Here is a 14,090-nt window from a genome sequence, read left to right as displayed (position 1 = left end):
GGCAGATGTTGGCATCGAATCAAGATTTCTCTTTGAAGCACTGCGTAGCAGGCTTCCCAATCCCAGAATAGATTTACGTGAAGATCTTCCTGAAGGAGTCGTTGCTTCAGACCTGGTAGCACCATTAGTATAAGGTACATCACCAGATCCATCACCTGTAGTGCTATGAGCACTCTGGCTAGAAGGTCGCTCTTGGTTACGCAGCGATGGGCTCTTCTTTCCACGTTTTGCCTCATCAGAGGGTATTTCACTTGACCGTTTCCGGAAGAAGGATGGTGTTCTGCGTGTCTTTGGGCTAGCAGTGCTCGAGGGAGATCGAATGGAATGTTCCGTACTCATACGTGGGGCAGACATGCTGGCAGGGGTAGATGCAAGCAACGAAGAAGATGAACTGTTTGCTGTCATTGATGTACTTGTGTCAGTCTTTATCGTCTTATCATCCGAGACAGGCTGTGAGACCCTACGCTCGGGTCGCAAAGATGATCTGCCAGATCCCAAACTTGTACGTCTGTTAGAAGAGTCACCAGCAGTAGATCGAACGGCCAACCTTTCTTCGCTTTTCTTCGACGTTAAAGATTGACCAAAGTTTGCTAAACTCCATTTCAGCGAAGGACTTTTGGTCGATTGTGAACTGCTCTTCACTTGAGCGCCCGAAAAAGGTGACACGACGGAATCTGATCCTGCAGCACTGTCCACTGAATTTTGCGATACGATTGATTGACTCAACATACTAGGCGATTGATCGGTTGTCGAAATTTCTGAAGAGATATTGTTGATCGAACGCGACGATTCCCAAGCCTTAGGCAATGGCGGCACAGGTGGTACATCCAGTGTACTCTGTCCACCCACACCTCCATCGTCCAACATTGTCGTGGCGAGTCCCAAACCAGCGTTACTGGAGCCCGATTGGACCAATTCGGCGGGCAAAGAAACGTCGCTACCACGCTTGCTTCTTGTAGACGTTGATGTTCTAGGTGCTGCTGTCGAATTGGTTGATGCAACCGATGTGCCTGACGCACGCTTGTTGTTGAGAGCTGACTGATTGCTCGAAGCTGGGGTATAGGATGCAACTTGAGCTGGTAAAGGGGCAGAATTAGCAGGAGGGGTGGAAAGTCCAAGCGGCAAGGCAGCAGAAGTGGTTGGAAGAGGAGGCAATTGACTTCTCCTGGCACGAGGGCTGGATAAAGATGTTCGCTTTGGGCTTTCTACACCATGTAATGATGGCGAAGCAACTGTACGACTCGCTCTGCGTGAATTACTCGAGCGGGAATTTGAATCATCCGGTGCAGCACGAGGTGTTCCAGATGGAAGACCAGAGGATGCTGCCATGTTTGTTGCCACACTTCGAATAGACGGTGACGTTCCGCGACTCACATTGCCAGAAGTACGATGTCCCGCACTTCCTGGCCTAGAAATTTGTCGACTTGAGCGAGGACTATGGGAGGGATCACGCGCAGTCTTATTGCTTCCTATACTGTTTGAATGGCTTCTTGGCGTACTGATACCGTCCAGTTTCCTCAAAGCTTCTGCTGCAGCATCATCATCTGCACCTGCTAAGCGACCTTCGTAATCCTCTGCTGCCCCTAGCGGTAAAGATCCACGCAAAAGAGATTGACCAATACTAGCTGTTGAGCCTCGTTTGACATGACGAACACTTTGCGTAGATGTAGAAGATGACATACGCGGAGTGTTGCCTGCCAATTTTGCACCAGATGCACTGCCATTTCGAGTGCGTCTTGGTGTTGCCATGTTTTGTTCGTTCATTTCTTCATTTGTTGTTGTTCCACTGGCACTTCGCTTCGTACGTGTGCTCGAAGCTTGAGGAGTCGAAGGTTGATGAGACAAGGAGAATGCAGTTTGAGTTGCATTCTTTCCCCGAACGACAGGATCTGGATACTCAGGACTGCTCAATCTTGATAAAGTTTCTGGCGTAGCAGATTCCATCCCTGCATCTCTTCTCGTTTGTCTTCTGTTCTCGTCTTCTTGCAGTAGATCGGCTATTGCTGAGTTTAAGTCAAAGCTTCCGACTCTCATGATAGAACCGTTTGCATTGGGTATGTCCCGTCCAGTTACTTGAAGTCGATTAGAACTTTGCGATGCTGTATGCTCAATTGGATGGTTTGAAACATCAAAAGGTCCAGTTTCTTCATTTGACCAGGTCAAATCTCCTATCCGTGGCGATCGATTTGGAGCTCTACTGTTGCTAGCTCTCATCATTGAACTAATCACATCATCTTCAGATTCGCTCACTGCATCAATTGAAAAAGCCGGACTTGAAGTTGCTTCTCGATATTGCTGAAATTGTTGCTGGTAGGTAGGTTGAGGTGCAGAAGAAGACTTTTGCATGTTTGCCGATTTATTCTGAGCATCGTAGGCCTGTCTTGAAGCATTGGACGATGAAGCATAAGAGATAGAAGAATCTTGTGTTGAAGCTTCTAGCTCTTGCATTTCTCCGTATGCGCGTTGCAAGGTAGCCAATGACGAGTTACCGCCCAAAGATGGTCTTGCAACAGGCGGCATGTTTGTGATATCCGTCTTTAGTACCTTCCAAACGGTTCAGATGACCGGATATTGTCGAGCTTTACGACTTGTTTGAGACAGAGCGTGGTGACATGCGTGTTGTAGAGTATAGTGTCAGATTGGATTCTTGCACTTGTACTTGACTGGATAGATGGTCGGACTGTAATTTGATGATGAAAATGGGTCGAGATGTTTTTCAATATGAGGTCGTTGTGATACTTTCTGGTCTTGTCGCGATTGATCGCGTGATCCGATAGATGTGTTGCAAGGTTACCGATTTCTTTCCTGTTGGTGCATGAATTGTTTTTATTCGACGCAAGAACTGACAAGATGATCTCACCTTGTATGTCTTCCACCTCCAAGCTTCCGTCGGAATGAATGGAAAATGGAAGATGATGATGAAGGCCGAGATAGGAATGTTGAAGACGGTTTGGTTAGAGAAAGTCCATTGTCCCTGTGCGTGTGCGTGTATGTTTTATGTTACAATTACCTTTGCATAGGCATTTTATCACTGTTTTTCTTTTTCTTGGAATATTCTCTCGAGCCACGTTTAATGCAATTAAGCGTGTATCACACACACACAAACATACAAACACTAAAATTGTGATCATAGCCAATACAAAAAAAAGTCACACTTTTCTTTACCGAAATAAAGCGCGGCTGTTGCCTGCCCATCATCAGCCTTGAAGCGGGGAAATATACAAATATTTGCGCCGCACTTTATGAATATGATGCAAAATGAAGAAAGATCATGCCATCAAGTGGGTTTTCAGCAGTGCTTTGATAGTCCTTTCTTACTGTATATTGGCTCTTAATTCAGATCTTATAATGAGTAATAATTGTTCAATAGATGATTCTATAATCTAGAAAGGGATCCGAGTTTATTATTTTGACGCTATTAACAGGAATCCTCATGTGTGTGTTGTTTCCCCCCTTTTAGACGCGTTCATTCCGTTGTTGTCCATAATTGAAACCAACACATGTGTGCAGGCTTAACACCAGCACAGCGCAGAGTAGTAGTACTCGTTAGTGTGCCCAGTGCGAGCTTGATTCGAGAAGCCTAAGCACGCCTTGAATGTCTGTCTTGTTGCCGATTAGCTCCAAAAATAGGCTTCTTGCTTGCCATCAGCACGCACACAAAGGATAGAGCGAAGGCTTGTATTTTATATCCTCTCTTTGGACTATTCCTCAAAAGGTCACAATGAGCGATAGCGAAAAAGTAGAAGAAAAGAAAGAAACAAAAATCGAAGATCAATCACTGCTAGACAATGATAAAACAGAAATCACTTTGACAGGAACAGAAGGAATAATAGCACAAACAGAACAACATGAATCAATAGCACAGGAAAAGGAATCTTCCCCCGAGACAGACAATGAACAAGGTGTAAAGAAAAGTATCGAGGAGCTTCGACCGGAAGCAAGGAATGAGGAAGAAGAAGACAAACAACCCACTGAAGCAGTCAAAGCTGATTCTAGTGAGACAGCAAAAGAGAGCCTTGCCAGCACTGCACCAGAAAGTAAAGAGGTAGAGAAAACAGAAGCCAGCCTTGATTCAGCACAGGAGAAAGTCGAGTCTGATGTGACGCAACTCAAAGAGGGAAGCGTCGCAGAAGAAGGAGCGGAAACGCAAGCCCTTCCTTCAAGCTCTGTCAAGGAAGAAGCAAGCAAGAGCCAGGAAGCTGAACAAAAAGAGCCTACTGAAGACTTGGCGGCAGAAGAAGCTGTAGCCAGCCCTACCTGCTGGACAAAGGAAGAACGAGATTTACCTGCACCTCCTCCGCCGATCAAAGAGAAAGAATCACCTCCATCTCATGCTACAAACGAGGACGAAGTTGCAAAGGTTGCAAGAGCTTTTGGAGTCTCAACGCTTCAGGATTCATCGGCAAATAACAGCAAAGCGGCACCAGAGGCGATCGATGTGGCATCGGCAAACAATACAGCCGACAATGCACCACCACAAAGCTCGACAAGCAGTCAAAAAACTCCAGAGAAAAAGACTACAGGAATACGGATAGGCAAAGGACCGCCTCCGACCACGCCTGCCAGTGAAGAGAAACCTTTTGACTTTAATCGATTTTTGGATCAAATGAGACATCGAAGTGCTGGCCCGGTAGGCGAATACGTTCGTAGTTTCATCAAAGGATTCACCAAAAAGCCTTATCGGGTTGCCGATCAAACAAAATTGATTCTTGATTTTTTGGATTTCATCTCGTTACGAATGCGGGAATGTGAAGTTTGGTCAAATGTTTCCAGCACAGAATTCGAAAATGCAACTGAAGCGATGGAAAAGCTTATCATGAATAGGCTATACAACTACACATTCAGCCCAGCAATCAAAAGAGAAGGTCGTTGGAGCGTACAAACAGACGATCTAGAAAGAGATCGTGTGTTGAAGCAACGAATTCGTCTATTCGGCTGGATTGATGAGACTCATCTGGACGTTCCTGTTGGTGATCACTCTAAAGGATTTGTGGATTTCGCTATCCAGGAATTGCTCAAGATCAACCATTACAAGGCTCCAAGAGACAAAGTGATCTGCATCCTGAACTGCTGCAAGGTGATTTTTGGTTTGATTCGTCATTTGTCCACGCAAGAAAATGCAGACAATTTCGTTCCAATCCTGATCTTTGTCGTCTTGCGAGCAAATCCTGATAATCTGATCTCGAATGTGGAATACATCAGCCGATTCCGTAATCCTGAACGATTGTCAAGTGAATCGGGATATTATTTGTCAAGTTTGATGGGAGCAATTGCGTTCATTGAAACGATGGATTACACCTCGCTAAGTAATATCACACAAAAGGAATTCGAAGAGAACGTAGAGGATGCAGTACAGAAAATGAGTGCTCAACCTGAATCTGCAGAACCATTCACTCCTGTACAATTTGATACTGGCAAATTAGAGGCTGGAGATACATCTAGCTCGCCAGCATCCGTACAAATGACCCCACAAGGCTCTGGGTCGGATGGTGAAGATGGTGCACGTACGGTACCTATTTCTGCAGGAGCGGCGGCATTGGCCAAAGATACAAGAGCTTTCATTCAAAGGACAGGTGAAGCAGCTAGACTTGGAATCGGTGCTAGTTTCGGAGGATCAATGAATGCTCTGGGTAGACTCTTTCAAGATGGTTTGGATGGACCCAGACCATCTTCCAGTTCTTCTTTTGGTCCGGGAAGTGGAAGGGATACACCGGATTCAAATCCAGGATCAGCGCCTAACAGTTCAGCTCGAGCACGAATGTGGAACTTATTTGGAGCTGATGAAGTGCAAAGTCAACAAGCACAAGTCGTCCGATCTGCTACACCATCTACTGGCCTTCAAAATCAAAATGTGTCTGGATCTCTAGCCCGACCGAAAGAAACCAGAAACGTTAGCACGCCATCTTTGAATTTCGGCTCTTGGAGTCGTGCAATGCGAGCTGATGCAGATTCTGAACCACCAACACCACAATCAGAAGAGTTGCGTCAAGGAAGATTTGCGCCTTTGAACGTGCCTGGACAAACGCCCGGCCAAATGAACGCTCCTTTGTCTGAACGATTGGCACGTTCATTCGAAGCACGATCACCTCATACGCCCAATATGCCCAATCGACAGGGTAGTACAGATCCTTACCTTTTAGATGGAGCAGGAGGCGTTCGTACACCAACAGATGATGGAAGTGAATTCGGAGAAGATCACCGAACTGTACAAGAATCACAACAATCAAGTGCAACAAATGCGCCTGCTCCAAATCGATCCAAACGATCGGATTTCAGCAATTTTTTACCCAGCTTCTTGAGTGAGGCGAACATCCTGCAAACACCTCAAACACAAGCATCTGCTTTGCCGCTGTCTAGTGGAGAGAATACGATTGATCAACAATATTTTCAAAATACACATCAAAGACTAAAAAGATTACAAGCACAAGAAGAAGAAGGCGATCAACAACGACAAGTTGCTCAAATTGATCGTGCTCATATTGATGCGGGGGTGGAAACTTTGAAAAGCATATTTGCCGAAACGGATTCTAGCGTCTGTAGGCTTGTGTTGGAAGGATGTGATGGAGATGTTCAACAGGCGATTGATAAATTATTAGAGATGTCATGATTTAATTCATAGAAGATCAAACTTATAATCTTTATAGCATGACTTTTCTAGCGCGTAAGATTTCACAGTCATGATAACGACATTTAAAGTGCGGAGAATAAATGCAGAGGCTAAACTCGCACGAGCCTACGCCGAAAATTATCAGCTTTCCCGATTGCCTTCCTCTCTTCTTTACAAAGAACATCCATCTTGCTTTCAAAACAACCAATATCAGATGGGGCTGTTGACCAGCTCGTGGGCACATGCCCATGGTTCATTCGATCCAGGTCAATATGCATCCTTAGCCTTGACACATGTTCAATATCATCCGGATGATCCGTTGGCCTATCCGTTATCATTAATTACGTTATCACCTCCGTTTTTGGTAGTGGTTTACATCGTAATTTGTCTAATAAGAAGAGATTTGACAATCTTGTTTGGATTTGCAGGTCAGTTGGCATGTGAAGGATTCAATCTGATTCTTAAACGGATCTTCAAACAAGGCAGACCGACGGATTTCTTAGGGACAGGGTATGGAATGCCAAGTAGTCATAGCCAATTCGTTGGGTACTTTATGATGTTTTGGTGTGCTCATTTTATTCGTTTCAGACCGGGAATGTCAAGAAGGAAGCGAACGCAAAGTGCACCTTCGCTAATCGATTTGATCAGATCTTTGGAACATGCAGCTTTGGTAACATTCATCATCTTTGGAAGTTTGATGACTGCTTATAGTCGCTATCATTTGTCCTATCATACACCTTTACAGATCATCGTCGGACTTTCACTCGGAATGGCAAGCGGTTTGGCATGGTATATCGTCTGTGAGGTGATTGGCAGGAAAAAGATATTTGGACTAAAGCGCTCACCAAGAAGGATACTGTTGGAAAGTCCTCTGTTCGTTGCTTTACGCATACGTGACACTTGGTCTGTTTGGGATGATGGAGGGATTGAGGCGGAGTATGGTTTGTGGAAAACACAATGGGATAGACTGCAGCAAGAGGAAGATCTGACCGACACACACAAGGGAAGAGGAGGAAGGACGTACGAGAACGATCTCGATTGCATGCTACTTGCACTGCGATTGGCAAGCAAGTGTGATGAAACTTCGACAGCATTCTGTGTCGGATGCGTGATCACCAATGACGAAACGGGAGAAATGATTGCAACGGGCTATTCACGAGAACAGCCCGGTAATACACATGCTGAAGAAGTCGCAATCAATAAGATCCGTTCCACTTCCAAAGGCCAAGCAAGCAATGCCAGAATTTTGCCTTTGTCGCTTTATACCACAATGGAGCCTTGCAGTGAGCGTTTGAGCAAGAAGAACGCATGCGTTCAGAATATAGTTCAGTTCAACCAAGATGCGCTTCCTTGGACGATCGATGGAGAAAAGGTTATTTTGCGCATCGTTCGAATCGTTCAAGGTGTACGTGAGCCGGAAGATTTTGTTCAATGTGTTGGATCGAGGATGTTAGAAGAGAATGGGATGATGGTAGAAGCATTTCAGCCTCCAGGCCAGCTACGAAAGGGTAAACAAAGCATTCTTCTGAAACAAGGATGGTACGAACGCGAAGCTATTCGATTGGCCAAGTATGGGCACGAAGATCAGCCTGTACTTCAAGCCGAAGAAGAACAAAAAGCTTGGAAAGAAGATGGTTGGACGGTTGCTAATAATAACTCGGATTCTCGCAAGTCGCGGTGATCTCTAATTGCTATACTTGCTTACTATGCATTCACATGTTACAATGCAATGCTTAGAATTCGTTCTTGTCTGATTGGGTTAAAGTGAATTTCGAATAAATGCCTGCAAAGAAGATCACAGTAGATACACAGCTTCTCTTGGCCTTGTTGCCAAGAAGGCCAATTAATTTCCCCGTACAGTGTGTGTGCACAGCCTTTAAATGGAATCCTCCTTTTTTAGCCTTTAAAGTTGAAACTCCACTGACGAATAAGATGATCATCACACGCCCTACACTAGTCTCAAAACTCCACTTTCAATTAATGCATGTTAAATCTATTGCACTTTTAGCAGAAAGGCATCATTCCAGCAAAGCAAAGCAAGATGCCAAGAAATTCAGGACCGAGCCGAATGACATTACCGCATATGCTCTTCAAATGCAGAATAGGGTGCCCTTTCTTTCACTTCATTTTTACATTTTCGTCTTACGTATATCCTTGCATTTACGCTCTTTTTATGATCATTCGTGTATTTTTGCCGTCGGTTTATGAAAAGTTCATCTTTTTTGACAGGACAGCAGCAAGTACCTCTATTGTACTGCCTTCAACGTGCATGCATAGAAGAAAGTGCATCACTCTCACTCTTTCTCTAACGGCCCGGGCGCGGTACTTTTGAGATTAAGTCTTAACATCATCTACTCACAAAAAGCCGCCCCGTTCGGTATCTAAATCTTTACCACTTCTTTTCGCTCTACCATCTAGGATTGCAACTTATCCAAAATGGCGCCAACTGAAAATTCTCCTTTGCTAAGCAACAACAACAACAATGGCGATCAATCCTTACCGATGCATAGGCCAACATCCTATCCATCCCGTTTCAGTCCACACGCACCTCCAGGAAGTCCAAATTTGGTTTCTTCTATGTGGTGGTTATTCACAAGTTCTTGGTTGAATATTTTATTGGCTTTTGTACCTTTAGGTTTCATTGCTGAATTTTTGCATTGGCCTGCAATTTGGCGTTTCAGTTTGAACTTTTTAGCAATCGTTCCATTGGCAAAACTTTTGGGAGACGCAACCGAACAATCATCTTTGAAATTAGGTCAAACTTTGGGTGGTCTCTTGAACGCAACTTTCGGTAATGCTGTCGAATTGATCGTCGGGGTTGTGGCTCTTTTGCAAGGTCAATTACGTATCGTACAAACATCTTTGATCGGTTCAATTTTGTCAAACATCTTACTCGTTTTGGGCATGTCTTTCGTTGCTGGTGGCTTGTTTAAGTCCGAGAATACTTTCCAACAAACTGCTGCTCAAGCTTCAGGAAGTGTGATGACTTTGGGTGTCGTTACAATCGCAATTCCTGCCGCATACCAAGGAAGTATTCGTATGAACACTTTGTTCTCACAAGGATTTGATGCTCTTAAATCACTTGACGATAGCGATAGCACTCTCGACGGTCTATTGTTCATCTCTCGTGGTGCATCTATGATCTTGTTGGTGATTTATGTTTTATACCTAGTCTTCCAACTCAAAACCCATGCATTCTTGTATGAAGCAGAAGAAGATCAAGATGAAGAAGAGGAAGTTGCAATGATGACACCTGTTGCAGCTATTATTGGTCTTTTAGTCGTTACAGTGATCACAAGTTTCAATGCAGATTATTTGGTCAGCGCGATCGATGAAACGGCAAACGAGTACCATATCCCGAAGGCATTCATTGGTACGATCTTATTGCCAATCGTAGGCAATGCAGCAGAACATGTTACGAGTGTTTGGATGGCATCAAAAGCAAAGATGGAAATCGCAATTGGGGTTTCTGTTGGAAGTTCGATTCAAATCGCAGTTGGATTGATCCCTGCTTTGGTTTTGATCGGTTGGGCAGTCGGTCAACCTCTCACACTATACTTCCAATCGTTTGAAACTGTTGTTCTGGTTGCAAGTGTTCTTTTGGTCAACACTCTCATTCAAGACGGAAGAAGTAATTATATCGAAGGTGCAATGCTTTGTTCACTTTATTTGGTTGCCGCTTTGTCATTCTGGGTTGAACCAGACATGTAAGAAAAAAAAATTGATGGAAAATCGCACTTAAGTAGAAAGACAAACAGATATGTTCCACCCTCCTCAATCATGTATATACGGTGCCAATCTCTCCCCCTTTATTATTATTGTATTGTGTAACAATCAAAATGGCATACTCTGTAATAATCAGCATCACAAATGACTTCCACTTAAGACGTGCATATATTTAGCGCGTTCCACAAAGCGAAGAAAGTTATGATTGCACTTTAAACACTTCTTTGCCTTTCATACGATCACATCAGTCAGCGATTTTGTATTAAAGATCGACATCAAATCTGAAGTGAAGGTAGAGGAAAGAGGCGATAGAGCATACATACACCTGAGAAACAAACAAGATGGCAAGAGAAGAAGATGTTGATATAGGACCAGGGGCAGATGTGGAGATGGAAGATGGTAAGTTTGGAGATGAGTGATGGGTCATACGCAAAGCGAGCGATATGCTTACAATACTTTCTTCTGAGCAGACCCTTCGATTCGTAAAAGAGGAAGAGGTTTCGATCCGAGAGCAGATGGACCTTCGAATGATGGAGTAAAACATGTGGGAAATTTTGAGAAGTTGAATCTATCATCCGAGGCTCAGATGGATCAAGATGAAAGTGCAGGACAGGACGAACACGAGGAAGGAATAGAAAGACCAGCACAGTGTGAGTACAAACAATAGATCTGTCAAGCTCAAATGCTGACATGCATCCACTTTTCCCCCTTCTTTTCAGCAATAGAAGGTTACATAATCATCGTGACTGGGATTGACGAAGAAGCAACAGAAGAAGAAGTGATTGAAAAGTTTGCCGATTTTGGAAAAGTACAGAATTGTCACTTAAACTTGGATAGACGGACAGGATATGTGAAAGGGTATGCATTACTGGAATTTCGACAGCTAGAAGAAGCAAAAGAGGCAATCGCAGCATGCAAAGATGGCTTGACTTTGATGGATAAAGAATTGAAAGCTGGCTTTGCTTTTGTTCAACCACCTCCCACGCACCTTCCGATGGGTATCAGAGGAGCCGCTTCTAGAGGGAATGCAACGAGAAATCGAAGTAGAAGTCCAGATCGAAGGTAGTCAAAGCTATGTACAATAACACCAAACATTTATCAATATACATTTGTATTCCTAGCATTGATCGGCTATGATGTGAGAGTAATGGATACAAGAAAGTAAGGAAGGGTTGCCAAAAAGTGACTGCAAAAATAAAGATACGACGAGAAGAAGGAGCGGACATTAAATAGTTACAAAATGCATCAACGGTGAAAGAACTTCTATGAGCTGGATTTGTTGATCGATAAGTCAGATCCAACTTGAGCCGCTAGAGCATCAATGCTAGAGATCGGATGAGTACCGTTTGCTGCGACAGTAGATCCACTTGATTCATTTTTGTGGACTTCACTCGGGTTCAAAGATCCAGGTAGATGTTCATCTTCTACTATTTTTGATTCCTTTGACTTTAGGTTTTCAGCCATGGCTTTCATGCTGGCCTTTGTGGGCGTCATCGTATCCGTACTTTCGCCTTGACTGGCAAGCTTATTGATTTGCAAAGGTGTAGGTTCATTAGCAGGTTGACCAGGTCGAGCAGTCATTCCAGAAATCACTTGCACATTTTGCGGAGCTGGTGGAGCAATAAAAGTACCTGGTGTTGCAGCAAGAGGAGCTGCTCCTAGTGGTAATGAATTCGAAGCAGGCATAGTCGAAACGCCATCGGAAGGTGGTATTGTGTTAGTAGCATGTACGCTGCTTGCAGTTGGCGTTCTTTCGGAGTCCAAAGTGCGATCAGCCTCGCTCGATACGAATGAGTCTGTTCCAATTGCGGAAATGTTTGGCGGCACTAGGTTCATCATACTTGATCGCATATAATCTTGCGATACTTCTCCCATCGGTGATCCAGGCGAACCAGGGAAAGAAACATCTGCTAGATCGGGACTGAGACCGCTCGCTGCACTTTCGATTCCGCTCTCATACTCTTCGTTGCTTGAATCAACCACAGAACCATCGTATTCATCATCATCTTCCACCTCTTCCCCGTCATCATCATCATCATCGTCATCGTCGCGGTTCAACATCTCATTGATCGTTTGTTCGACCTCTTCGTATTGAGCACGCAAGATTGCTTGACCTTCAGGTACGCTACCATCTCTACCAAGCCATTTCTTGACGCCGGTATCGTTTCCCTCCTTGTCCTTGACTGGATTGCGCATAGCATCAATTTGGTGTAGCGCCAGTCTGTAGGGATACAAGTCACGCATCGTGAATGGACCGCCATACTTTGATACTTCTTTGAGACATTTTGAGATGGTCGACAATTTGTTGCTGATTGGCATCAATTCCTCTGAAATTGGCTCAGAAGAGGCGATAAGTCTGTAGATCAAACCATAGCATCTACGCAAGAGATACAAAACGACCAACTGTCCTTCTGGTTGTTTGCCTTCACTATCCACAAACTTTCCGTCAACGCGAAGTCTGTCGATCTCTTTCAACGTCACCTGATAGTTCCACAAATCCGTTTCACGTAACGTCCATCGATGGGTCAAGACGAGATGTTCAAGTTGAGATCTAATTTCTGATAGTCGATCATAAATTGGTTGCAAGGTCATCGGCACTTCATCATTGCGTACGTTGATCTCATGCAAGATCTCAAAGCAATCTTCCAAGATACCAACCAAGATTGCCTGACCGGCTGGAACTGATGAGCCTCCAGGACCCAAGAACTTTCCATCCACACGTTTACTGTCGATCTTTCGCAATTCCTCTTGCAAAGCTTTGATTTCGTGCTTCATTTCATGTCTGGTCAATTTGGGTTTTGCTGCAGCGGCAATCAGTTGCCTTCTTATCGAGATCAATCTCTGATGAATCGGTACGAGCTCTACGCTTAGAACTGATAGTGTTCCCTCTAGCGTTCTCAACACCTTTTCGCATCCTTCAATCTTTTTCATCATAAGCTTTGTTAGCTGGACCGGATGTTTGCCTTGTTCTGCATCTCTTTTGATGATCGCCCTTAATTCGCTTAATCGGTGTGAGAATGGTTGCAAGTCTTGTTCGGTATAGATACCACTTTCTGCCAAGTGACCAAGCAATTGCTTCATGCTTGCTAGTTGACAGAAGGTTGCCGGTGTCTCTCTGCTCTTTCCTATTGTCAAGAAGAACAGACTCAATAAACTGAAGACGTCGTTCAAAGTCGTATCCACTCGATTGATTTCCGTCATGACTGTGTGATCTGCTTCCACGTTGGAACCTTCGCCTGTTCTGGAAGGTCTCTTTGAATCGCTTGTATCATTGGCTGCAGATTCATCGCGGACTGTATTCAATCTGGTGACCTGTTTGATGACAGCTTGATACAATTGTTGAACATCTTGAGGTTTAACATATGTGGAGCTATCCTTTTTGAGTGCTGTGAGCCGGTTGCGAATGCTGTGAGAGGGGAAGGGGGTGAGGTGAGTCAGTGATCATCCCTCATACGATATGTTCTTCATTTGATTACCTACTTTATCAGCGATTCGAGTATTGGCTGTTCTTCGATTGGAATCGCGCTCATCGCTCTTGTGTTTGCAGCCATGAGGAAGGGCTGTGGATTTGAGAGCAAAGAAGAAGTCGATTTGAATACCTTTTCAGCTTCTTTTGCTGTTTTTGTTATCCAATGATGGTAGCTGTTGACATCAGAGACAACAGTTTAAATCGAAGATGATGGAGATGAAAGTTGAGTTTAGCGTCATTGGAATGTTTGATAATTACGTACTATTGTATAACATTATATGTGTGTAT

The 14,090-nt window shown here is 44.1% G+C and overlaps 5 protein-coding genes across 5 annotated transcripts; 4 read left to right on the top strand and 1 right to left on the bottom strand.

Annotated features, from left to right (window-relative positions):
- The first annotated feature begins 4,579 nt into the window (after positions 1-4,579).
- FA14DRAFT_134594 (uncharacterized protein) lies at positions 4,580-6,700 on the top strand. Its single transcript, XM_025496987.1, has 3 exons — positions 4,580-5,504; positions 6,078-6,351; positions 6,406-6,700. Exons 1-3 carry the CDS (start codon positions 4,607-4,609, stop codon positions 6,605-6,607), a joined length of 1,374 nt encoding a protein of 457 aa, XP_025356360.1. The 5' UTR covers positions 4,580-4,606; the 3' UTR covers positions 6,608-6,700.
- A 160-nt stretch (positions 6,701-6,860) lies between these two features.
- FA14DRAFT_112716 (uncharacterized protein) lies at positions 6,861-8,081 on the top strand (the record flags this gene model as incomplete). The annotated part of the gene is made up of 1 exon (XM_025495984.1): positions 6,861-8,081. A coding segment is annotated over one exon (1,221 nt), but the record flags the coding sequence as incomplete, so codon positions are not given.
- Positions 8,082-8,770: 689 nt separating this feature from the next.
- Positions 8,771-10,451, top strand: FA14DRAFT_160953 (putative VCX1-vacuolar Ca++/H+ exchanger). The gene has a single exon (XM_025498903.1). The coding sequence runs from the start codon at positions 9,044-9,046 to the stop codon at positions 10,316-10,318; it is 1,275 nt and encodes a 424-aa protein (XP_025356358.1). The 5' UTR covers positions 8,771-9,043; the 3' UTR covers positions 10,319-10,451.
- A 97-nt stretch (positions 10,452-10,548) lies between these two features.
- FA14DRAFT_172639 (RNA-binding domain-containing protein) lies at positions 10,549-11,440 on the top strand. Its single transcript, XM_025500421.1, has 3 exons — positions 10,549-10,732; positions 10,804-10,983; positions 11,053-11,440. Exons 1-3 carry the CDS (start codon positions 10,675-10,677, stop codon positions 11,397-11,399), a joined length of 585 nt encoding a protein of 194 aa, XP_025356357.1. The 5' UTR covers positions 10,549-10,674; the 3' UTR covers positions 11,400-11,440.
- Positions 11,441-11,517: 77 nt separating this feature from the next.
- Positions 11,518-14,042, bottom strand: FA14DRAFT_146218 (uncharacterized protein). The gene is made up of 2 exons (XM_025497306.1): positions 13,814-14,042; positions 11,518-13,739 (listed from the first exon to the last, which is right to left on the bottom strand). The coding sequence occupies exons 1-2, from the start codon at positions 13,882-13,884 to the stop codon at positions 11,597-11,599; spliced, it is 2,214 nt and encodes a 737-aa protein (XP_025356356.1). The 5' UTR covers positions 13,885-14,042; the 3' UTR covers positions 11,518-11,596.
- Between the last annotated feature and the right edge of the window lie 48 nt (positions 14,043-14,090).

Source organism: Meira miltonrushii (assembly GCF_003144205.1).
Source record: "Meira miltonrushii strain MCA 3882 unplaced genomic scaffold FA14scaffold_2, whole genome shotgun sequence".
Lineage (NCBI taxonomy): Eukaryota > Fungi > Basidiomycota > Exobasidiomycetes > Exobasidiales > Brachybasidiaceae > Meira > Meira miltonrushii.
Note: the sequence above shows the minus strand (reverse complement) of the source record. Positions and strands in the feature narration are given on the sequence as shown.

Excerpts from the sequence above, each read along its gene's own strand:
- FA14DRAFT_134594 (XM_025496987.1), top strand. The coding sequence starts at position 4,607 with ATGAGACATCGAAGTGCTGGCCCGGTAGGCGAATACGTTCGTAGTTTC. Across the intron at positions 5,505-6,077 it reads GGATGGTGAAGATGGTGCAC|CACGATCACCTCATACGCCC; the intron begins GTACGGTACCTA and ends GTTCATTCGAAG. Across the intron at positions 6,352-6,405 it reads CAAGCATCTGCTTTGCCGCT|ACTAAAAAGATTACAAGCAC; the intron begins GTCTAGTGGAGA and ends TACACATCAAAG.
- FA14DRAFT_160953 (XM_025498903.1), top strand. The coding sequence starts at position 9,044 with ATGGCGCCAACTGAAAATTCTCCTTTGCTAAGCAACAACAACAACAAT.
- FA14DRAFT_172639 (XM_025500421.1), top strand. The coding sequence starts at position 10,675 with ATGGCAAGAGAAGAAGATGTTGATATAGGACCAGGGGCAGATGTGGAG. Across the intron at positions 10,733-10,803 it reads AGATGTGGAGATGGAAGATG|ACCCTTCGATTCGTAAAAGA; the intron begins GTAAGTTTGGAG and ends TCTTCTGAGCAG. Across the intron at positions 10,984-11,052 it reads AATAGAAAGACCAGCACAGT|CAATAGAAGGTTACATAATC; the intron begins GTGAGTACAAAC and ends CCTTCTTTTCAG.
- FA14DRAFT_146218 (XM_025497306.1), bottom strand. The coding sequence starts at position 13,884 with ATGGCTGCAAACACAAGAGCGATGAGCGCGATTCCAATCGAAGAACAG. Across the intron at positions 13,740-13,813 it reads ATACTCGAATCGCTGATAAA|CATTCGCAACCGGCTCACAG; the intron begins GTAGGTAATCAA and ends CCCCTCTCACAG.